Source organism: Melospiza georgiana, chromosome 6 (assembly GCF_028018845.1).
Source record: "Melospiza georgiana isolate bMelGeo1 chromosome 6, bMelGeo1.pri, whole genome shotgun sequence".
NCBI lineage: Eukaryota > Metazoa > Chordata > Aves > Passeriformes > Passerellidae > Melospiza > Melospiza georgiana.
The window spans coordinates 11530082-11555026 of NC_080435.1; the positions used below are offsets into that span (position 1 = coordinate 11530082).

General features: G+C 41.2%; 1 protein-coding gene across 1 annotated transcript in view; it reads right to left on the minus strand.

The window, feature by feature from the left end:
- Nucleotides 1–6301: 6301 nt before the first annotated feature.
- Nucleotides 6302–24945, minus strand: part of LDLRAD3 (low density lipoprotein receptor class A domain containing 3) — a 107556-nt gene continuing 88912 nt past the window's right edge. Inside the window, exons 5-6 of the mRNA XM_058027196.1 lie at nt 12706–13051; nt 6302–11104 (exon numbers count right to left, since the gene is read on the minus strand). Of these exons, the coding sequence (XP_057883179.1) occupies nt 10843–11104; nt 12706–13051 (608 nt within the window). The 3' untranslated portion in view covers nt 6302–10842. The remainder of the gene's footprint in view (nt 11105–12705; nt 13052–24945) is intronic.

Genomic DNA, 24945 nt, shown 5'->3' on the forward strand with positions numbered 1-24945 from the left:
CGTCATTAACTCAGCAGTAACCATCTGAGATGTTTGATTGGTTTGGAACCTGGTTTTGGAAGGTTCTTCCCAAAGTTGTGACTCCTAGACTCACCAGACTACAGCTGAAGCTATTAATTTCCCACTGGAAAAAACAAGACACTTGAAAACCACAAACACATCATAACCAATGCACTGCTCATCTCTCTGAAGGCAGAGCACTGCTTGCAGAGAAGTACACTGCCCCTTGCATGGGCTGCTGGATGAAAATATGGCTGCACTGGGATCAATGGTGCCTCAGATGCCAGGCATGTCTCGAGTTACCAAGCCAGCAGCAGAGTGCTGCTAGGGAGAGGCTTTCCCAAACTGCCACTTCAGAAGAGGGATGCTTAGCTGCTTCTTCCCACTGGCTCCTAAAGACAGCGAGCAGACACTCAAGCAGTTGGTCAAGCCACAACAGTGCAGCCAGACCTCCATGCTGGCAAGCTCTGGGACAAAAATATCAGAAATAGTTTCAGCAATAGTGTGGCCAGCTGGGCCAGGCAGTGACTGTCCCCCTGTACTGGTGAGTACACTGGTGAGGTCAAACCTCAAGTGCTGTGTCCAGTTCTGGACCCCCACTGCAACAAAGATATTGAGGTGCTGGAGTGTGTCCAGAGAAGGCAACAGGAGGGTCTGGAGCACAAGTCCTGTGAGGAGCAGCTGAGAGAGCTGGTATTGTTTAGCCTGGGGAAAAGGAGGGTCAAGGGGGACCGGATCATTCTCTATGACTGCCTGAAAGGAGATTGTAGCCAGAGCTGGGGGCTGGCCTTTTCTCCCAGCTAACAAGTGACATGGATGAGAGGAAATGGCCTCAAGTTGTGCTGAAGAGGTTTAGATTGGATATCAGGTGAATGTTGGGCTGTGAAAATATCCAGTAAAAGCTCAGAGGTTACTTTAATTCCTTGAATTACATTTCATCAGCAGGGCACTGTAAAGCAGTCATGTAAGTTGAAGAGAAAGCAAGGGCAGAAGGCAAACCTCAGACAGAGCATGGACAGGAGCACCAAACCTCCACTAAACGGACATGTAATGCCAAGCTGACAAAGGAGATCTAACCACAGACACAAATAAAATCCAAAATTCTTCAAGGCATCTTAATAAACTCTCAGACTGAACAGAGATAACGCCAGACAGATCCTCTGGCATTTTCCTAACAGCTGGTAGTGGTGAGGGGAAGCCTCCCCTAGTATCAGGGATCCTTCATAGGTGACTGATGGTGTGAAATCACTTGCCAAAGAGTACAGCACAAACCTGTTTCCAGATGACAGTTCATATTCTTATACCTCCTTCCTCCCCTTTGCCTTCAGACCTGTCAGAGCCCATTTGGCAAAAATGATCTGTGAAGCTTTGTTTAGGAGATACTTGGATCCCATAACGTAGTTTAAGGGCTTTCAGACAGACTTAGTCCTGGGGCTGCCACAGAGGTTCAGCTACTGTCCTCAGTCACCGTAGGAGGGCTGAAGTCCAAAGCCCTTGTATTGAGCATATTTAGCAATCCAAGATCTCTCCTCACATGGATCCCAGAACCATTGGCTGCAGGTGATTGCAGAATGCCAGATCACACTGCATCCACTGAAATAAGTGCTTGTTTCTTCAAAGGAATGTGAAACCCTCGATGTGCCTGTGCAGGCATGCCCTGTGCACTAAGAGGTAATGAATAGCCCCTGGAGCTGCTGGTGCTACCAGCCCACCATGAGGCAGGATTAGCCTCTGCTCACAATGGGGTTATAAGGCTCATTACCCAGCAGCTGAAGGGAGGCTCACCCTGCTCACCCTGACACGGTTGTATTGCCCTCAGCTCTCACCTGACCTGGGATTTCACCAGGCACGTGGCATGTACATACACCCCCAGGGAAAAAGCCAAGAGCAGGGGCTGCCCTGATGGGATTAGCAGGCAGCAATGCTATTAGCACTCCAAGTCCCTGTCTGCCTTATCAGCCACAGCCTCATCCTCTTAGGGTTTTTGCATTTGGTCCTCTGTCCTGGTGTCACAGGACACCTTCCCTTCCCAGCCCAGAGCAGCTCAAAGCCCATCCCACTGAACACAGCAAATGCTTCCCTACACTGCACCTGGCCTGTGCTGAAAACAGCTCCTCTGCTTACTTCATCAGATTAACACAAAACATGCTATCAGCACATTGGCAGGCTCTTAATATCTTTGCTGGCAGGTTTTAATGGCCTCAGGTCTTCTAAGGCCTTTCATTCATCTGGTGACTGTCAGGCTACAAGAGCACCAGGGTGCTCTCCCCCCACACCCCCTTTCTCAAAGCAGAGATAAGAGCACAGCTATTTTAAAAGCAGGAGGTGAGATGAAAGCACTCACTTTAGTTAGGATGCTGCTGCCATTCCATAATTAACTTCACCTAAATTTTCAAAGGAAGGGAAAAAAAGCCATCCAAAAATCATTTTGAATCACTCTCGCCTACGTTAGCCATCTCATTCTTGATATCAGTATCAAGAAAAGAAAGTGGGGACTTCTTTTATTTTTTTAATAATATTACCCTTCAAAGCACTATCTTGAGCTAATTTTTCAAATGTCAGCATGAAAGGCAGCCAGGTCACACTCTTCTCTCTGTAGTTCCTTGTATCTCTTTGGGCTACCTATAAACTCAGGGTCAAAATGACATTTCTCCCTCCCACCTGCTCCCCCTCCTTTCCCCTGTTCCATAAAGCAGAAAATGTTGATGCCAGCCACCTGACAAAGTGTTCCTTCAGGGCCTGTAGTACCTGTGGCCCTCCCCCCACACACTGTAATTCCAGTGTGCATCTTTAAACCAGCATTATTTACAGCAAACCATTTCCAGTACACTCCCCCAGCTCCCTTCTGGAGTCCACATATTTGTTATTTGTTATTCATTTGTGGAAACCTACAGAAATACCTACTCCAGGGTAAGACCCAGCCTGGAATCTTATTCTAGAGCAAGATCTTCCCTCCATGTGAAGAGCTATACAGAGTAACTGTTTCAATGAGTCTGCAGAAATAACAGGGCTAACAGATACCTAAAAGATAGAAGAAAATAAGGAATTCAAACATTTGTTCATATTTTTTTGATCACTACAAGAATTTTCACGAAAAGAAAAAGAACTTAAAACAGTTACCTGCATCTCCAGACTTACCTTTTTTTTATTTTCCCTCCATAAATCTGCAAAAAATCTTCTTTTAAATGGAATGGATTTAAAAGATTTCAAATACATGAATTAGACAACACTATACAGTGGTCAGGAAGCTGGATCTTGGAAGATGCAAGTTCTGTTATTCTTGAAACTCATTTTGATGTCTCTCCCTGCCTCAGCTGTCCCTACTTAAACAGTGCAAATCTTCCTGCCATCCCTGCAATGGATAAAAAGGAAGAGAGTGAGGTTAGTTGCTTGAGAAACATGATGCAAACAAAGCAACCAAACGATTTCCATGTAGCTTCCTGAAGGAAGCTGACAATTGGTCTGGAATGATTTTCACATATTTCAGGTATCAGATACTAGAGACACTAATTCATGCTGCCAAACCTGAAACAACCATTGCTTTTTCCTCTGAGTGCTGCACTTGCAGCTTCACAAAGGGTTACAGTGCAGGAATTTCTAACCCTGACCTGCAGCCAGCTCCCAGACTGGCCTTGCTGATGAAGAGCTGCTGCATCTCTCAGATTCACAAGTTTGCTGCCTTTTTTTTTTCCTGTAGAAGCTCAGGTACGATTTTATTTTATGTAATTCATGTCTCAACCAGCATATCTAACATGACACCTTGCAAGTGGATATGTAAGCCAGCTCCTTTATTTCTGAAGCAAAGCACTCTCCAAATCCACTTCAGGTAATTCATTGGTTCTGCTAACTCCTCTGCTCTGCACAGATTGCCAAGGGAGAACAATAAACACAGCAACAGAGGCATGGAGAATTTTTGCTCTTGACTATGCATCATATTTGAGTAAACAGAAATTAGCAAAAGAGCAGCCAAGTATCAACCATACTTCCTTAGTCTGCAAATTCACTTACTGTGCAGCACTTAAATATTTCTTATTTAGGTACAAGAGCTGGAACATGTAAGAAATCTCCAAAGCAGTTATATATATATATATACATACACATTAAACAGCCAACCTTACTGTCCTCCCCTTGCCCCACACCTCTGTGAGATAGTGCTGCTTTGGATGCAGCATTGGGCAAGAAGCATTTGGAGCATTTTCTGAAATAACTCTCTCACCAACAAATGAGAAGAAAAATCTACTCTGTCAAACACAAGATCATACTTCTTCATCACTGTGCCACTACAGGACCCACATCTGTCAAGGAAATAGCAGGTGTTGCAAATAAATGTAAGAGACTTGGATTCATTCAGTCAAAATGATGCTGCCAGAGTGCTCCTGGAGAAGTGAGAGGTTTGGGTGAAGCTGGGCTGTTACTCCTGTTGTTCCTGCACAGGTGAAGGTTATTGTACTTTTGTGTGCTGAAAAATGACAGTGGTTTAAATCTGAAGGGGTTACAGGCTGTGGTATCAAATAACAACAGATGAAAGGTTTTACCTCAGGGTAACTGATAGGAATTAACCTTGCGTAAGAGACCAGGAAAAAAAAAAAAAAAAAAGGCACTTGTACAGTGGCTGTTGAGAAGAATATAGGAAGTGATGGTCCCAAATCAATTCTCAGTGAATGGGGGTCTTCTGCACAGTATCCAGCATCAAAGCAACTGCACCTACTGAAACACTTTGTCCCCATTCCCACAGAAATGCTAAGGGTCAGATCAGCCCCAAAACTGCTCTACCTCTTCTTCTCCAGTGGTCCCTGCAATAAGGCTGTAAGGAATACTACTGGGATTTTGGAGAGCAGAGAATCATGTTTCAGTTTATCTATTCATAGTATGTTTGGCAGATAAACAGAAAAAAATAATTCCCTAGAGAGATCCATCCAGTACTCTTCCAAAGTGCTTTATGCAATATGCATACCCTCAACTTTCCTTTGAAAAGCGAAGAAGAGCTGTGAACTTCCACATGAAGATGTCTTTGCTTCAATTAATAACAGCACATCATTTTGGACTACAGCTCCCCAAACAGTGAAAAGCTGCTTAGTTCTCTCTCCAACAGATAACTGAGGCTGTCTGATTAATAGACTGCTTGCAAACCAGCAAGAAAAGATGTTGCACTCAGAAATCACTGCTGCCCATTTAATTTTTAAGGTGCAAAAATTAGGATCTTTAAACAAATCAAAGCAGAGAGAATAAAAAAGACTAATTAGGAGCTTAGCTGGAGACTATAGTATTTATTATCAACATTTCTCAAACACAGCTTTTGCTGGGTGTGACTGAATGAGTCAGCCCTGAGAGCCCAGTATTCCCTCTCCTGCAGAGAGCCCGCTGTGGCAGCCTCAACAGCTCCATCTCCCTTGTGCTGCTGGGGAGAATTCTGGATCCACAGCTATTTTGGGGCAGTTTGCCAGCACCAAACAAAAGACTTCCATCTGAGAATTTGAATCAGGGCATGTGATTTAATTAATGAGGATAACAATAAAACTGGCACGCCTTTGTGAAGTTAGCAAGAGGAAAAGAATCACAGAAGTGGAATATGTCAACTTCTGGATACTTACAGAGATTCAACAATTTAGACACAACATTTGAATTAGTTCTCCTTAGTCTGGGAAAATAACTTTATAACGTTGGGGTACTTCTTACAGCAATCCTTTGAGTGACAGGACTTTGTGGGTCTGGATGGTTCCCCTGACAGTGGTGGTGCCTGCACGGGGCATCTGCCAGGGGCAGAGCCCTGACTCAGGAGCACAGGCAGAGACGCGGCCTCCGTGCAGCATCTGCACTCAAACCGGGCTCACACACCTGGCACGTGGATGCCAGACCAGAGACAAACAGGGACACTCTGCTGGGAACATGAGGGGTGGGAAGTGGCAGGCAGAAAGGGGGAGCATGAGGCCAGTGCTGACAGCCCTGAGCTCTGCTGGTCAATCCATACACAGCAGCCAGCACAGAGCACAACCTCTGCTGCAGCCTCCAGAGCTTTGCAACAAAGCAGACAAAACTGGTTCTGACACCTTGTCTTTGACAGCAAAATGAGAAATTATGATATTAAGAAATTTTCATTTGTATAAATATGGATCAGTAGATTTTTATACATACAGGTACATGTGATTTCCAATATAACTTCATTTAAAAAATATATTTAAAACCCAAAAGAATTAACAAAACTTAACATGGAATGTAAAAGAAATTGTAAGAAGCCTCATGCAGGAGGTTATAAAACCAGAACAACTGAGACTTTATGAGACAGGGGACATGCCCACTTGCGAACAGTATTAAAACATCAATTTTATTCAGGAATACAGAATACATTTTTGAAGATTTCCAGTTTACAAAAGTTTAAGACAAGGCTGGCTTTAGACATACAACCTCTTTTAAACCATTTAAGTAACATCTCCATTTCAAGTTGACAAAACCCCTCAAAGAAAGAAAAAAAAGACAAATGAAGGCCACAGTCCTGTACTGGGATACATTCAGACAAAATCCAGCACAGTATTGAAATTCTTCCTGCAGTCCATATTTTAGTCCATGGCTGTAATATAACCTTGTGTTAATAAAAAAAATACTGCAGATCTACTAAGAACTGCAAGAAAAGCCCTTGTCTTACAATTTTATTTCCAGGCATTATATGCAAGGTAGCTTCCAATAAGCAACAGTTAAAAACAGTACTTGTCATTTGATCACCACATGAAAAAAACACAGCATTCAATTTTTTCTTCATTTATACAATTTTAAAGATTCATTAAAAATCAGAATCAGTGCCCCTCCATCCTTTTCATCGTTAATAGTTTTCCTTATCTACTAAAACCATTTGTCTTTGCTACGATGTCTAAAAGGAAAGAGCACAAGATTAACAAGCTGCAGCATTAATTAAAGTGAGAGTCATCTCTTTCTTCCACTCAGTTTCTAAATCTATCACAAGGGCCCTATTAGCTGTATCAAAGTGAAGTGGTGTAAATAAAACTGATTTGGCTTAAAAGTAGAGGAAGAAGGAATGCAGTTATTTAAAACTTGCAATGCAGTCAGTGTTTTTGTATATGTCACTGCAGACAAGAGCCAAGAAAATTATTCACAGGCTCTCTTTTAAAAGCATCAGTGCCAGTTTTCCATTTCCAATACCAGAGAGGTAAATGGCAATTTACCTTACAAGGAACTTCAGATTACTATCAAGCAGAATCACTAATGGCTTCATTTTAAATACACAGCACGCTGATTTCAGCAGAGGTTACAGTTGAAGCTCCTGAATTTTATTTATTTGTTTATACTTAAATGACCTTTCATTTAAATGCCTTTATTTACTTCAAGTAATCATTTCTTCAAACTCTTTTGTTCAAATACATTAATAGCTGCACTGAGAACTACTCAATACAGTGGTCACCATTCAGTACAGATGTGGAAACAGAATTTGGCTCTTGAAGAGAACTTTAATTAAATTTACTTTTGTATGAATAAGTCTGTGAAATAACATCCATTTGTTTAAATATTAAGTAGAAAGGAAAGCTCTTGGATGACTAAGATCAAACTAAAAGGTTAAGAACAACTGCAAACAGGATGATCAATTCCAGTTTTATCTGCTAGCGAAAAAAACCCCTACCACATGGTATTGGATGAACATTTAACTTCAGCCCTACAAGCTGCGGGATTTTCAACGAAATATTTAATTTCATCAGCACTTTTCCCAAAGATCCCACTAAATAATGCAGCGTAATGCTGTATTAACATACTAGAAGTGATACACCATAAACAATTTCTGTGTAATTTCAGCAATTTTAAAGAAAATAGCCAAGCAAACCTGTTCTACAAACCAGAAAACTGGAGTAAGATGAGCCACCCCAACTTTTAGCACACCTTTTTTGAACAAACACTGAATTGCTGTAGTCCTTAAAGTTCAGCGGTCCCCACAAGTAACAAGGAAGTGGAAGACAAGACTTGTTGCTCTTTCTGGATCTCTACACAATGACACATAACACCCAGAAATGCAGGTAACAGCTTTTCCAAACAACATTCAAACAGAAAGGCACAATCTCCTTTTAAGTTGTGTTGTCAAAAACTAGACAATTCCTATACAAAGATAAATACACCCTTAGCTGGAAGGGAAAACATCACACCATTAAGAACATTTTTTCTTATTTTTTGGTAAAGTCCAAATGGATTATCTTAATGCAAAAGTTACATGAATATATACATCCTGAAAGAGTATCTTTTATTTTTTAATATATATATGTACATATATGACAGTGACTGACACAAGACAGAAGAAACAGGCTATATTCATTCTTTTCCTACTTCTTAGCAATGTGAGGCAACACTTTTCAAATGCCATAGGCACACAGTATTTGGGCTGCACACCCTCTGGGGTCTTAGAATACACATGGTGAAATGCAATCCGCTGTGGAAGGCTTGTTTGAGGGGTAGTAGACACAAAGCTTTCGTTTCACTAGTACACCTTTAGGCAACTTTAAAATAAAAAAGATACCTAATTACAATGAAACTACTGCAAACTCTTCAATGGTGTCTTTTCAAGGCAAATACAAAGTTTATAAAACTGTAACAGAAAACCATTAAGGTTAACACAGCATAACACAGCTCTCTTACAGAGGCCAAGCAGAACCTCACTGAAAGGCAAGAGGGACGGCAGGGTCCAGTGATCACAGGAGATGTCCCTGCACCCATCTGTACCATTAACTCATTCACATACTTGAGTCTGATCTACCTGTAAAATAAAGAATAGCTGTCTGCTCTGTGCAATGACAACAGCCTGCCTATGACCTTGGTCAGTCAGTAATAAAGCTAAATCCTGCTTTGTGCAGGACAGCATAATTACATTGCTTGAGTTCTCAGCAAGGATGAAATCTGAGCCACTCTTATACATTACTTTGCAAGGACCTAGGAGCATCTCCACCAATGCACTTCACCACAGGCTGCCTAAGCCTGTAATGAAAGCTGCCCTTAATCTGCTTCCAAAGTCAGCCTAGCCCATCAGCATTAGAATTCTCCAGGACTCCCCACCATGTCCTCAGTCCTGGAATGACCTGTGCTTGTAAACCTATCTGGTCCCTGCCTCTTGCATATTGTGGCAACAGACTCCAAAGCTGGAAATGAAAAAAAAACCCCAAAAAACACCAACCCAATAAACAACACCCTAACTCCCTCCCCAAAAAATCAGGGGTGTTTGTAAGAACTGAGACTGAACTTGAGCTGTTGCCTCACCTACACTCCAAATTCTTGGGTTCTGAGCATATAGCCTTTGGGCAAAAGAATCTACCTTGCAAAGATGGGGAGGAAGAAAGCAGAAGGTGTGGGCAGTCAGCTTCCTTCACTTCCTTTAAAAAGCAGAGTCTGTTTAATGACACTATTCTTTTTTACATAGAAAGAGCGGGAAATGTGGGATAAACAAACACAAATAATTTTTCAAGGCAAATTTCCCTCCAGACAAGAGGAAGACACTGCACTGTGTTCTGTATACTGAGCATAAGTACAGCACTGCAGTGTCATTTAATTTCACAGCTTCTTCCCTCTTGCCTCTCTAATTACCTTTAACCTCAGAGGTGCTTTCACATGGTGATTCACCAAGGTGCACTGAAACACTTTTGACAGGAGACCATTACAAGACTTATGACAGAACAGACAAAAACAGTTCTGCTGCAGAAGCTACAATTTCAACCAAATGAACGTGAATAACGCAAACTCTGTGAAAAGCAATTAGCTTATCAAAACCAACACTTTGACATCAGAGTTCTTGTGGTGTAGCAGAACTAAACCCAAGTGATACACTCTGTACATACCTACACACAGGCAGGTATCCATGTCTGTTCACACACATGCTGTAGATGGGATGCCAAGCCCACACCTTTCACTGCATGACCTGCTTTCAGGTATTTTACAAATATAGCAAACTACTAATGTAGCAAGCTACATTAAAGCTTTCTGTGCTGGGTGTTTGCCTCAAAGCAGTTTTGGTGTTGAAGCTTTTGCTGGAACAATTTGGGGGCTTGTTTTGTTGTTCAGTTGTGGGTTTTTTAAAAGGGAATACATGGAGTAATGTTATGCCACACAGGAAAAGAAGCCCTGCCCTGTTGTTTTCAGAAGGTTCAGTGCCTCTGTACTCAGCCTTGACATTTGACAGACAAGCCAACCTTTGTGGTGTTGCTGAGACAATCCATGCAAATTTGGCCTAGATACTGGCATCTGAGGGAAAAAACCTGACTTAGAGTTGCTGCATCCTCACAAGCTTAAACCTCCTTCACAGTGAGAACATTCCAGGCCACGCAGAGATGCGTCAATAGGAGATTTTCTGCAGTTTGGGCACTGCCAGGAGACTGACATTGGGCTCCAGATCTCCAAGCAGCATGAGTGCCTCTCATGTGCTTCAGTCACCACCAGTTGGCACCAGACAGTAACAAGAAACAGCTCCCACATTGAGAGGATGGAAGGCAGTCTGAAAACGAGTCCTTGTGGCACAGTTCTCCTGTGCAACTTCTGTAAATATTATACAAACACATATATACATTCATATACAGTAAGCAGTCCAATAAATACACCACATCAGTTCTTTTGACAAAGCACTGATGTTTCTCTTCTGAACCAGAACTTGCTCACAGAAATACTCTGGAGAGATGATGCGACTCTACATTTAGGTCTCCTTGCTCTGCCTTTGATGAGCCCAAAATGCTGAATTCAAATATTAACTCAGTGTGAACTCAAAACAAGTCATCATTCAGGCAGGCACACGTCCCCCTGAAACCCATTAGCCACAGCAGATATACCCAGACAGTAAATGCCTTCTGGCCACCTCAACTACTGGAGCAGTTACACTTCTCTTTCAGCAGTGTGGCTGATCAGAGGATCACTCTGATCTACTGTCCTCTCCAGCAGAGTTCTGTGCCCATCCACGCTGCCATGGACGTCTCTTGTCCAGCTGTCAGATGTGCCCACAGGGCTTTCTGCCACGGGGCCGTCAGTGCTGGCCAAGCTCCCCGACCGAGAGCGGTAAGGAGGAAGGTCTGCCTGATTAGGGGGTTCAGATTCAGAACAGTAAGGTGGTGGAGGAAGGTCAAACCAAGGTGGTCTGCTGTAAGACACACAACAGAGTAAGAAGTTACTGAAAACAGTGGGACAGGAGATTGTACACAGTACTCCAATGATGAAAAAGACAAACAGTATTTCTCAGCTTTTCAGTTATGACATAGATCAAGAGATCTCAGACCTGCTCACATTATTCAGGTAATTTCAAAATATCCACACCACCACTAGGAAGCAAGGTTTCTGGCCAAGGTGCAATATAGTAATTACAGCCAACCAACTTAACAATCCACAAGCTGAGTTAGATGGCTGTGAACTGCCAACAAAGCTGGCTCAAAGACAGCTGTGCAAGAGGCAAAAAACTTTTCTGTTTAACATTTACTCCAGAGAAAACACTAAAAGAAGTCACATTAAGTGGTGAATTTACACCTATAGATGATGATGCCAGCAGAAGAAAGCTCCAAGGAAACTTCCACTAAGTGACAGAGATTAATGGCTTACAGTCTACAAATAAATAACAAACTGAATTCTCCACACTGACAAATCACTTTGGCTGTCATGAGATCACACGCAGAACAACTGTTAAGCAGGCACAGGCAAGATGAGCACTGCATTCAGCACTGCATTGTTCTGATAGCAAGCAAGTAAGGGTTGAGCAGATTGGTAACAGGCACTGGGAGCAATTAGCTCCAAAACTGCTGATGGTTTTATCAGCTCAGGTGAAAAGTGATTACGATCTCGACATCTGCTCATTTAGTTGTCCTTAACAATGAAAATATATCATAATTATGAAAGTCAACATTAAGACAAGGGACCTGCAGCCAAAAGCAGCAGAGAATAGGAATTTACAATTATTCTTAAATCCCATAGTTTGCATGTAAATACCAACAGGGTGATAGTGAACAATCCGAATTGTTAAAGTTTGTACCATATCCTTTTTAGGTACAGGGGATGTCTGCTTACAAGTTTTGTTTGGAAAGACTTTACAGACAGAGGTTAAAATGAAGGTTAATTATCTACAAATTAAACCAGTGTCATAACTACATAACTCCAAAAGCATCACATACAAGCCACACCCACACCAAACTTCAAAGCACTTTCAGCTATTTAAATTAGGAAGAGTCCTTTCCAGAGTTCTGTTCTTTTCTTCCCTTGGTAAAAGGTAAAACAGTGCAAAGCAGAAGAATGATACAGCTCTTTATAAAAGAACTGACGAATGCTGTCACCTTTATATAGTTATCATAAATGAACAAGGCTGTATTTTTTTCAGTGCTATAACCTACAACTTATCTGGGGTTTTTTTGGTGAAACTCCAAATTCAGTTTTCACATTTTGATTTCAGACTGGCACAGGTTATCACTACTAGACAAATGATACATTCTCCTGCCATTCTTAAAATCTTACTACCAATATGTGCTAAGAGACTTGACCTCAAATCCCTTTTAATATCAGTAACAGTAAACCGACCTGAGGACCAAGAATTTTTCACACACAGAATGATCTCAGATTTACTGAAGCTTGACTCTGTGCAGGTGAGAGAAGCACAGCACTGGACTTCTGTCAACAGCAGCAGTAAGTGGGGAGCGGCAGCACAGGTTACCACCAGCAGAGGGATGCTGTGGGGAGGCCACACTCAGCTCCTGTACATACCTTTGGTCGAGCACAGCCTCCGAGTAGGACGGTGGGGAGTCCAGCTCCACTGGCCTGGGGTAGGGCTGGCTGGCCACGTACTGGATGCCGTTGTTGACGTTGTAGGTGACGCTGCAGTGGTGCGGGTGGTCAAGGACCACGAGGCGGGACAGCAGCACCGGGTGCTGCAGCCGATGCACCGGCAGCGTCATCAGATTGTTGCGCTTGCGCTGGTGGTGCAGCACCAAGGCCAGGAAGGCCACCACGAGCACGAAAATGACAGAGCTGCCAATGATGGCGTAGGTAATGCTCGGGTAGTAAAGCAGCTGATTTTCAGAGGTCACGTAATCCTGGCCGCTCCCTGCCTCTGCAAGACAAAAGGAAAAGGAAGCCTGAGATTGGTTTCAATATAAAATTGATTTTGTCCTACGCTGTGTTTTCTGCTAACACGCTGCGTGACAAAGAAAGTTTTCCCCTTTTCTTTCAGATTGTGAAAAATGAGCTCATTAAAAGGATGTGCATGCAAATTGGAGATGGTAAAGTATCCCTCAGTCCATCCTCATCCACAGTAGTGCCAGCATGTAAATTACTAGGGAGAGACAAGCTGAGAAAGAGGAAAATACTCCCATGATAATGCTCATGCTTCCTACTACAATGTGTATCTCCCCCACCCATACCTAACAGTCACAGCCTTGGTTTCCAGAGGTGAGATACCCAGTTCCAAGCCATAAGCACAATACTTCAGCTGCACTCAGCAAAGCTCACTAGAACCAGACATATAGAAGGTGCAACATGTTTTGGCTGTCTTTTTTTTTTTACTTTACATTCCCCTGACACTATTTAAGCCCCACATCCACAAAGTCATGCAGCCATTGAGCAATATATTTTTGGGCAGGAATTTCTCTTTCTGTGCAGTCTGTAATTCCTTATAGCCTCAAACAGGCTATTCTGACATTCATCTACCTCAAGAAAAATATGAGGCTGAGTAAAAACCAAACCAAACCAAACAGAACCTCAAAATCCACACAATTGTGGATGATCCATCCAAATTCCTAATTTCCTACTGCAGAAGGCTGGCACAGTTAAGTCTTGGCATGTGATTTTCCTCTCTTTTCCTTATCAAGCAAAACTGCTTTTCAGTCATTCAGAATTGCAACAGAACCACTAACATATTTCTCTAACAACAGATAATGAAATATACACTGTGCCCAGCATAATGGAAGATATTTACTCAAGCGCCCATTGTTTTCATCCAAGATGCTTTAGGTATCTCTCTCTATTTCATTTTGCAGTTCACTTCCATGGTTAAACACCAAACCACAATTTCCAGCATCAGTAAAAACAGCTTGTGCATTTGTCAGTAAAACAATACAACATAAAATGGCTAATCCTTTAAACATCTCCATTTTAAAGCATACTTTCATAAGAAGAGATGAGATGGAAAAAAAAGACTATAACAGAACGAAGAAACCATGATCTCTTCATTATGAGAGTAGTGAGGCACTGGAACAGGTTGCTCAGAGAAGCTGTGGATGCCCCAGCCCAAGAAGTGCTCAAGGCCAGGCTGGATGGGGCTCTGAGCAACCTGGCCTAGTGAAAGGCTTCCCTGCTCCCAGCAGGGGGGCTGGAACGAGAAGGTCTTTATGGCTCATTCCAACCCAAGCCATTCTGTGATTACTGATCCTGCTACCAACTACAAAAACTACCACTCAGATAGAGCTGTTCCACTGACGATGCCACTGCAACCACAGACCAAAGCTTTGCAGGACAGATGCAAGCCAGACTTTTCCTGATACTTAGTGTAACACCTCAGGGAGGATCTTTGCTAACTTTATTTCCCTGTGCAGCCGTGCTAGAGAAAGCAGAAATCACTGTTTCCAGTCAACAGTTGGTCTCTGGCTCACTCGGCAAAGTGAACCAAGTCTGCATGAGGAATGTAAATGAGAACAGAAGGAAGGAAAGGAATTGACATGCATTAGTAATTTTAATTACAGCTCATCACATATTACTCTGGCTCCTTTAATACACTCCCTAAATTCAACAGCTGAGAAATGAATTCATGTCACGCATTGCAGACAAGGGCCAGTGCAGGGAATATAATGACAAGCAGATCATTTTTATGCAAGTATCAAGAAGTTTATTTGCAAGGACTGACCCATGGATGAATACTAATACCTGCAGCAAGTGCAAGGAAGGTAAATCTATTATGACATCCCAGTAAAACACCATAAGACTCTCATTCAACTTGGCTCACTGGTTACAGTACATTGGCATAAGGCTGAAAACAGGATGCTTTTGCAGACCTGATGAGACCTAGCTAGTTACCATGGGGTCATTCTGCAGCAGCACAGACTCTTCTCTGTATAATCTCCATCTTACTAAGAAGGGGAGAAAAATGAGAAGGGAATTATCCATCAACTTTTTTTCCCAAACTTTTAAAGTTATCCACTTGTTTAGGATAACATCTTCTAGGTCCTACAAGAACCAGTTCTATAAATCCAAACAAGTTAACTAGACTGCTGAAGAAAAACTGCTTTGTCAAAAGTCAGATGGGATCTGATGACCAGCTTCAGAACAGTGTGAAACAAAATATCTATCTGATTTTACAGTCCTTTTCATACAACAACCATAGACATTTTGCAGAGATTTGGGATAACTTTGCAGCGAACACGCTGTTTTGGAGATTTGGGATTACTGTGGCTAATGCAACATTTATTTACCAGTAACTCTATTCCTTTTTGGGTGTTCAGATCTGTTTCTCGTATTCCCATTTAATTAATTGTCTTTCTGAAACCCAGAGCAATCTAAGGGCATGCCTACAGATCTTTGTAGATGTCTCTGAACCAGAAGCAGAGGTATTAGGGTGCTGCTTTGAAAGTGCTGTCTGGTGCAACCTTTGAACCAGCCAAAGCAGCAATATTGTATTTGGGACTGGAATTAGCATCTCCATCAGTTCAGCTAATTCCAGCCCATGTGTGTCCAACATGAAGCAGCACAGAGGAGTACAGATATATCCTGTGAAGAGAAAAGAATGTGGTTCATTTGTCAAGTGCTCTTTCTTGCACCCCAGGCAGAGCTGAGGATTTGCACAGAGACACCCTCCCCACACAAAGGATCCAGCTCCCTAGACCTGCATAGTCTTTATACCTGTCCAGGAACACACTGTACCTGAGATGGAGTTCTAACCAGGAAGCTTCAGCTACCACTGAAACTAAATATTTTTTCACCACAAAAACAACATTACTCTTACCTTATTGGTGGATTTTCTGGGCCAGGAAGACATAACCTTAAGGTCCCTTAGCGATCCACACTCACAAGTGAAGTCCAGCGGCACTTCACTTTTGCTGTGATATAATTTATTCCACAAAGACCAACCTGTACCTAATCTCTCTTTTCTAGCAAGGCCAGTAAATCCAAGCCTACAAAAGATGAAAGTAACATTACCCGAGCCCATCAGCACTGCTTGGCTTGCAGTCCTAGAGAGGTGAACTGCCCTTAATGGTCTTCCAAATTAATGTTTGACAAGAACATTGCTCTATGGCATAGCTAAACCAAAACATAGTAGAGAACTATGAGACAGTTTTGCATACAGGAGACTTTTGCATCAAGTTTTTGCTTTGTCTTCCTATGTACCTGATCATGTTAAATAAGTAACTTTTTAGAATTCCTTGATAACATTCTAGTTTTTTTGTAGAGCCTGGTGAATATTCAGAGGTTTGGAAGGGAATGAGGGGTACTGAGCTGAGACTGCCTGATGAACCTCTATCCATCTGGCACTCAATGTAAAAGGGAGAAGGTGAGATAAAGAGAGCACCTGAAAACTGTCTGTAGGACATGCATGACTACTTAAGGAAACAAAATCCATGACTCTTTAGCTCTGCTCTAATAACTTTCAGCAAATGTTTACACATCACAGAAGTCATTTAGCTGAATTTCTTGGTAATTCAGTTATCGTCTCCCAGGAGAAGCAGGCATTATCCAGGTAGGTTTAAAAAGCTCTGTCTGTTCTGCTACTAAGCGCAAATGTATGAAAAACAGTGAGTGGGAAAACAAATTTCATTTAAATTCATGGAGTATTTACTATTTTGTGCCTTTTTTTTCCCCTTAAGAAGATCCATTTTCTATCATGCCACATATAAACAGTTTATCAATGCCACTTATGCCTATTAAACCCCAGTATCTGGGAAATGCCAAATTCACAGATTAAAGATTTTTGGAGTGTAAAAAGCCTTGTGAACAATTTAGGAAAATACTGATAAAGGAAACATAGCAGGTTGTGCTTAAAAGTCTATTTTATTGACTGTGAACAAATTTGCTGTCTCAAAGTTTAAAAAAGATCTGAGAGTAACTGCATTAAGTCTGCCAGACACAGGGATGAGAGGCTATTATTTTATCTTTCACAATCCTCTGCTCAAGCCTGGCTTTTCACAGTTCATTGGAGAAAAAGCTTTTGAAATACATAATCTGAGCAGACATCTGTAGCCTTAATGAGCACGAGTCACGGTCCATCTCCAACAAAGATGCTACTGTAACAACACATTTAAATTCCAACTGGTTAAAGTGCAGAGCTGCAGCTTGGAAGGTTAAAGAACAAAAATCATATGCAGACAGGCAGAGCCTCTGCACATTATTTACTTTTTGTGTTTGGAGTTCTTAGGACATCCAGCTAAGTCTCTCAAAACTCTTATTAAATTTTTCATCCTTAATGATTTCATGTACCATTAAATAAGCCTTTCATAGATTTTTGTGCACTGAACTCTCAGAATGTTCTTTATTCTAGTGATGTTTTTCTAATCTTTTTTCCCTATTACCCTTCTCAGTGTTACAAACAAGATTTCTCTTAGACAACACAGCACCTTGACCTCATGAAGCCTCCTGCTAGGTTACCACTGTTCCCCTCCTGAACAGCTTCACAGTTCCCATAGACACCAGAGACAAGGATTTGTTTTCAACTGCATTCAAAGCGTGTTTTTGCCCTGCTATGGCATTCTCTGTTTCAGGCACAGAATAGAGATTCACTAATGGAAGTGTTACACATACTAAACAGATCTTATCTATGGGAATTGGCCAAAGGAATACAATATGATTATATTTTTGCTTGACAGGTACTTGGTAAATGGGTAAGATTTCTGGGAAGGCATCAGGATGAAGCTCCTTTCAGGTATGTCTGTAAGTTATGGCTGCACAGACAGACAACAGGCACCTGCACAGATGTCGTGGCTTCAAACAGCACCAAGGTTATCCTGTGCTTAACTCCCTGCTAATCACAAGTGTCCCAAATGCCCACAGCCCAGAACCACAGCAAACAGAACAGCCCTTCATCCAAGAAGTTGGAGCAAAGGGTGGATCTATTCCCAGCTCTTGAAGTTGCCCATCAGGTAATTTTCTCCAGCTCTGCCTGGCTAGCCTCACCTGAAAACTAGATAGAGACGTTCCCAGGACATTCTCCAAAGCTGTTTCATACTGACAAGAACTACATTTTCCTGAAAAGTGCTTCAAATATCAGTCAAAAGTCTTAAATACCATTGATGCTCTGTCTTTACCTATTCTTTCAGATGACTGGAAAGACATCTGAAAGCCTGCACAAACACAGCAGGACCTCTTGATATGAAGAACTAGTTAGCTGTACATATATATTTATATATTTACATCACTATTGGTATTAGTATAGCAACTTCAGCTCAGAGCAACGAAACAGAATTTCTCTGCATAATGCACTTTAGAGGCTCTAAGCAAAATAATGGTTACTGCTCCCAAGAATGTAAAGCTAAGTGTAAGACTTGGAACTATATATAGTTATAAAAGTAGCTAGCAAGACACAGATAAACCTAAGGACAGTAGCAGTCAGCAGAATTAGAAGCAGTGCCAGCATGTCTCATTCGGTGCACCAGAATGGGTGCATTACCAGTGCCTTCCTCCCCAGACTTAAATCCTCCTCCTGACCACACGCTGCAAGAGCTGTGCTTTCAAGTCTTTGCAGCTGCTCTAAATGAGCAGCTGAGTCAGCCTGAAGATCAAGAGCCTCACCTCTCACATGCCATCCTTTATCTTCTGCAGGGCAGGATAATTACTCCATGCACTTCACACACACAAAGAAAAGCAGCAAACTGAGCAAATAAGTGGAGAACTAAGAAATACTTAGCAGTAGTCATAGCAACCAAAGTTCTAAAATTAACTTGGCAGCAATGTAAAAACCTGCAAAGCCAAAACCTGCCATAAAGCACAGAAACAAAAGGTCCAGGCTTGGCAGCTGGAGGGAGCCCAAGGAGGAAATTAAAGTGTTACTCAGAAGTAATTTAGAATTACTCCAGCACTGATCTATGCAGCAGTTCCTGGACACATGATAGGATAGTGGCGTACTTTGATTAAATCATAGCCACTAAAAAAACCCAGCCCAAAAGAGGGGTAAAACATAATAAGGAACTTTGTCCTGTAAGTCTCCTCTTTCTGGTTAGTAAATGTAGGGTCACCATTAACAAGGCTACCATGAAATTAGTTACTATAGAGTTCTGGTAACATTTTAGGACAGGAAGATGCCACTCAGGAAGAGTATGGGGCACTGAAAGCTTTAAGGGCTTGTGCTACTATTGGCCCCTCCAAGCACTAAATTAAACCTGCTCTGCAGAAAGAAAATTTCTAACTGCACCCACCAGAAGGCTCTTTAGTAGACCAAGTTATAAAATAAATCAAGAATCTGCTTCAAAGAAAGAAAAACAGTATTATCTTCCTAGCATAAACATGCTCTGGTGCTCTTGCTGAGCATGACATGACAACTACACATCTCCCAGGCTCTAGTGCCATTTCAAACAAGGTGCCTAAGCTGAAGATAACAGCCACTGATCCTAAAGCATAGCCTGCTCCTTCCTCCAATCTCCCAAGAGATATTCCAGTCTCACACAGTATTCTCCAAGTGCATAAAAAGTCCAGGTTTGGGGTCTTTGGCTGCTGTGTAATCTCTTGTGTACCATTAGTGAGTAGTATAGGACAGTCTTGAAAGTTAAAACAATATAATATTTTAATGGGGATGTTAACAGAGCTATAAAACCCAACCAGCAAGACCCAAGCATACTCAGTCTCCAATACTTAAGGAGTAATGGACATACACTAGAATACAAGTTCCACCTCATCATGAAAAAGAATTACTTTACATTGAGGGTGGCAGAACACTGGAATAGGTTGTCCAAGGAAATTATGTCATCTCTCTCTGGAGACATTCAAGAGGTCACTTCCAGCCCTAGTGATTCTTTGATTCTGTAACATCAGCTTCATCTTCACTTTAACTAAAGCATACTATTTTCTACCAAAACCCCTTGGCATCACTGGCAAATGTACGTGCAAGTGCACTGTGCTGTCTTCTGCAAAGGTTAATTGGAGCTCTGAGCCAGGAAAGAACCTGGACATTGTATCAGCTCCCTGCCAGTGCAAAGGCATGCCCAACCTTGATTAATTTTGAAAGGTCATCAGTACAATTCTAAGCCAAAAGTGTGATGGAAAACAGGTTTGGCAAAGGCCGTGGGTGGCTCTGCTTTTCCTATTCTCTAAGTGTTTAGAATCCAAGTTTCCATGACATACTCCACTAATATTCCTTGGAATGATGTGAATATCTAGGAGGCAGAAAAACCCAACAAATAAAAACAGAAATTAAACTAATTAAAATGAAAATTTGTGGATGAAATGCTTGTGTTTTTATCATCTATAAACTGTGAAAAGAAATTACACCCATTGCAAAACTGTTACCAATTCATCTTGAGTGATCTATATGCCTGAAAAAATGCATGTTATTTCAGCAGAATGTCTGGGAAAAGCTGAATGTGGGATGCTGTGCAGGACAGCTGAATTGCATTTTTATAGTGTTTATTCTGGAGGCTGGCAAGAAGAGCCACACAGTGCTCAGCTAGAATGTGCACATTAACTTTTTCCTGGGTGCTGATTAGTGCTATGAACAGCTGGAGCATAAGAAGGATAATAAGGCTTGAAGAAATACAGTGCAGGATTTATGGAGCCTGCAGTCAGGTATACATGGCAAGAAATACTGCTTAAATGTGATTTAAATCTATTTTAGAGTAAGTTTATAATCAGTTTATAAATTTAGTCTAATCGTTCAAGAACTGTATTTTAATGGCTCTGATTTTTGAAAAAGTATTAGTACAACATCCATGTCCTATTTTACATATTAATATTGTCAATCCTACTTATTTTCCAGAATTGTGGAGATGTTACCAGATACACAGTACACATAGTTTCACTTGTTCAAGAAGCTACTAACAATCTAGAAACCATGAGCAGGTAGTGATCCCAAATAAAAAAAGAAACAAATCTGCAGAGACAGAGAATACCTTCCAGGTCACCTAATCCCTTTCCATCAGCCATTCATTCATACCTACTCAATGCCCCTTCAATGACTGCCTCCAGGATGCCACAGAAGAAACCAGCAGCAAATGCACTCCAGCAAGAGCCTGCAGGCCACCCTCTGGCCCAACGAATCAAAAGGAGACTGGAGAGGAAAGGAAACACTACAACAACTGAGCAATGTGGGTAGACACTGAGTCCAAAGCAAGATTAGCTCAGTGCTTGGCTCCAACAGACAGTGCACCTGTGTGAAGTTACATTCTGAGATGCTTTCCCTCTTAAAATTATCTTGACTTTGCATTACATTTGTTTGACATACAAACTAATGTTTCCCTTAGGCACAAGTTTTGTAAACTCAAGAAACTCCTGCCAAACAGTGGCCTCAGTAGCTTCACTGTTCAGGTTCCAGGAAGGTCTTAAGAAACATTGCACCTGGCTGCAAACCAAATTGTAAATATTTCCTTACATATTATATGCACATACATACAACAGGGGAAAAAAAAGAGCAAAACACAACAGCAGAGAGGACAGCAATTGGCTGTGAAAGCAGCTCTTGCACCGCCCTTTTTGGCCTTCCTGATCACAAGACCCAGACTGTCAAATGCCAGAGAAAGAGAGAGGGAGGAAGAAAGAACAGAGAAGCAAATGAGGCAAAGAGAAGAAAAAGAAAAAAGCTGCATTTGAAAGCTAGTGTACACAAATGGGACACTAACAAGCATCTGGAAGGCATTAACACCAGGAAGAAGATAAACATGTGCTTTTCACCCTCTGATAAAAAACTCACTTGATCAGAAGAGATGACACTGAAAATAGGGAATGGGAGGGAAACATTTAAAGGCTGTGGCTGCTGTGGCTCATTAGAAAACTGAAAGCTTTTCAGGGGGGTCCAAAAGGCTCTGCTCTGAAGCTGAAACTATTCAGTAATTACCTGAATGACAGAGAATGATTATTCAGCTTGCTGTTAGGCACATCAACCCAGCTAGATGAGATCAAATTTAAAACTTATTTTAAAATAGCAGAAATGGTCAGGATCACGTGCAGTCAGGCGTCAGCAGGGAACGGTATGTTCACTGGCAGTGAAAAATACAAACCCAACAGAATCTAGCTCTAGCAAGGTGTGTGCTCAAGCATATATCCAGCTCAGGACATCACACTTAAAAAAAAAAGAGCAAAGGTGAATCATAGCTTGATGGAGAACAACATGAAGATGCCCACATAGACACTAACTACCAAGAAGGGATTGTTTAGGCTGAAGAAAACATTGCAGGGAAGCCTATAATATGTTAAAATACAGAAGTTTGAAACTAATGAGAATCAAAACCATGCCTGCTCTAACAATGTAAGCGCAGGGCTTTCAAACACTGCAGTGTTTGAACAAACACTGAAGTGTCCCAAATTACTAATGTGAGAAATCATAGCTTTATTTCACACATCTAATTGATTAGAGCTGTCACCTCTGTCAGTGAATAAACACTAGTAGCACCATGTGCCTCCATGCCTAGATTTCCAGTTACACTGATCACTCCATAGGGACGATCATTCCCGTAAGTCCTCAGGAGAGTTTCTTAAAGTTTTTCTGATGAATATAAAAAAAAAATTCCTATAAATTTAAAGTATGTACAATCCAGGCTGAATTTGAACCACTGACCTCCAAAGGGAAGGCACCACAGTAACTTACTACCTACATGGGTAGCTCTGGTGTGAGGTGCAACTTGGAAAGTGGCAAGGAGAATGCAGCACTGGAACAGATCCCCTTGAGCTAGCAATGGTCTAGCTGTGCTTTGGAAATACCCTGAGACCTCTGACAGTCCAGGCCAGTGAATGCTTACACTGGCCTGCAGTCAGAAATAGCAACACTTTCACCCTGCCAATCAAATAACCCAAAACACCTCACAGAACCTAAATTTGGGTTATTTCTCCTGGTGAGCTGACACACCTGTGTTTGTTTCACCAAACCTGTCTTCAGATGCACAGAAAAAATACGAAAAACACCTTCTAACAATGAGGATGGTGGCCCTCTTGTAAAGAGCTTTATATCACTTGTTACATGATCCCATTATTCTCCCAAGTTCAGTAGGAGTTCATACTTCATTGACAAATCAATAAATTCTGTAAGCCTTAGAAGCTAACCATGCGTTCAGAACGGAAGGAGGAGCTCAGCCCCTCCTTTAGAGTGCAGAGGACACTTGGACACCTTTACCCTGTGAATGGACTTAGTATAATATTTCAGACAGTAAATCAAGATGTTATAGTACCTGGGACTTGATCCAGAACCTTTTTTTTTGAAATATGCATTATAAAAATTTTGGTCTCACTTCAGCAAGTTTTCATATAAATAAATTAAGCAAAAAAATATCTTTAATTACAGAACAGAGAAAATTGCTGCACTTGATGAAAGGCTGTTTATTCAGCACTGACAAATGCAGCCTAATGAATGTGAGAGCGCCAGATTTTATTATTGCTGAAGATGTAGTCTTGCTTTTTGTTTCCAGAGAGATTGTGGAAACATTTATTTTCCCTTTGACCCTGGCTGACTGACTAAACTAGTCATACTGAATTGTGCAATTCTTGATATGAAAAGCATGTGTACAATGCAAGAAAGAAAAATGTATTTTAAAATTTGTATTAAGAGGCAAGAATCATAATTATTAATCACTATGTCAAGATAATTACTGTATGCAAGGGCAAATGAAGAGATTTTTGGTGGCATACTTATAGTTCTCGTTCTGCCTGAAAAGACTGGAGGCAAATAATAATGATTAGTACAGCTTAGCATAGTTTAAAAGGCACTGAATTAGCTAATGTGTCACATGAGAACGAACCTTTATTGACAGAAACTTCAGCTAATGCATAGCAGTGGTAAAGAAGGTTAATAGAAAACTGGCTTATCACAAGGAAAGGATATTAACTGCATTATGGCATGATTCTGCAAAACCCCAATGAAACCATGTTTGAACACTGGCAGCCTACTTTGGCCAGCTTACTTGAAGACAGAATTAGGTTGACGGAGAGTGCAGCCTGAGAAACAAAGATGATGAATGGGGGAAACAGGGCTTAAATATCAAGAGGGAAAAAAGCATGCTTTATTTAGTATTGAGAAAATATTACTAAGAGGAGATATGACTGAGGTATTTATAATAGCCTCTGGTTATAAAAAATAAGCTCAGTGACTAATTCTTAGATTATTGGACAGATCAGAACTAAAGGTGAACGAGGGTAAAAGGGAAAAGATGCAATACAAATTTAATGAAACACTTCTCAGGAAGAAGAGAAAATAGGTAAAATGATGCTTCATGACTAAATTTAAACAAAAGCTGGGGGACTGTGTAGGCTGGGTAAAAGCTTCTAGGGAGCATAATTTGTAATAGTTGAGACATGTTTCCACTTACACACAAGCATCTGCTGCAATTTTAAAAATCACTCTTAACAAAGGTTAAGAGTTTATCTAATTTGAAAGAGGAAGAAACAAAATCATTTACTACTACTCCTTTATAGTACAGATACAAATGACCAACTACAGTATTTTTTAGCACTATAAGTATTTAAAGACAAATCACATAAATGTTACAGTAATCCAACAAGATAGGTAAACCTATTCCATACCTAAAAAGCAAGATTCTTAAATTAATAAAACAAGTCACTTCAAGTTGCAGAGCTAAAGATTGTCAGCCAGGATCAGAAACTGGGAATTCTCAGCTTCCATCAGCCATACCCTGCTCTCCACACACACAAAGACTTTAATGAATTATTTACTTTTTCTTTACTATCAAATAGGAGGCAGCTTTATTGCTTTACTCTTAAGGTGCATTTAATTATCCTTGAGCAACCCAGTCCTGTCCTCCCCAGCACTCTGTGGTATTTTAACAAGCTGTCTATATACAGTGTTCACACGTTAAAGATGGAGGCTGATTT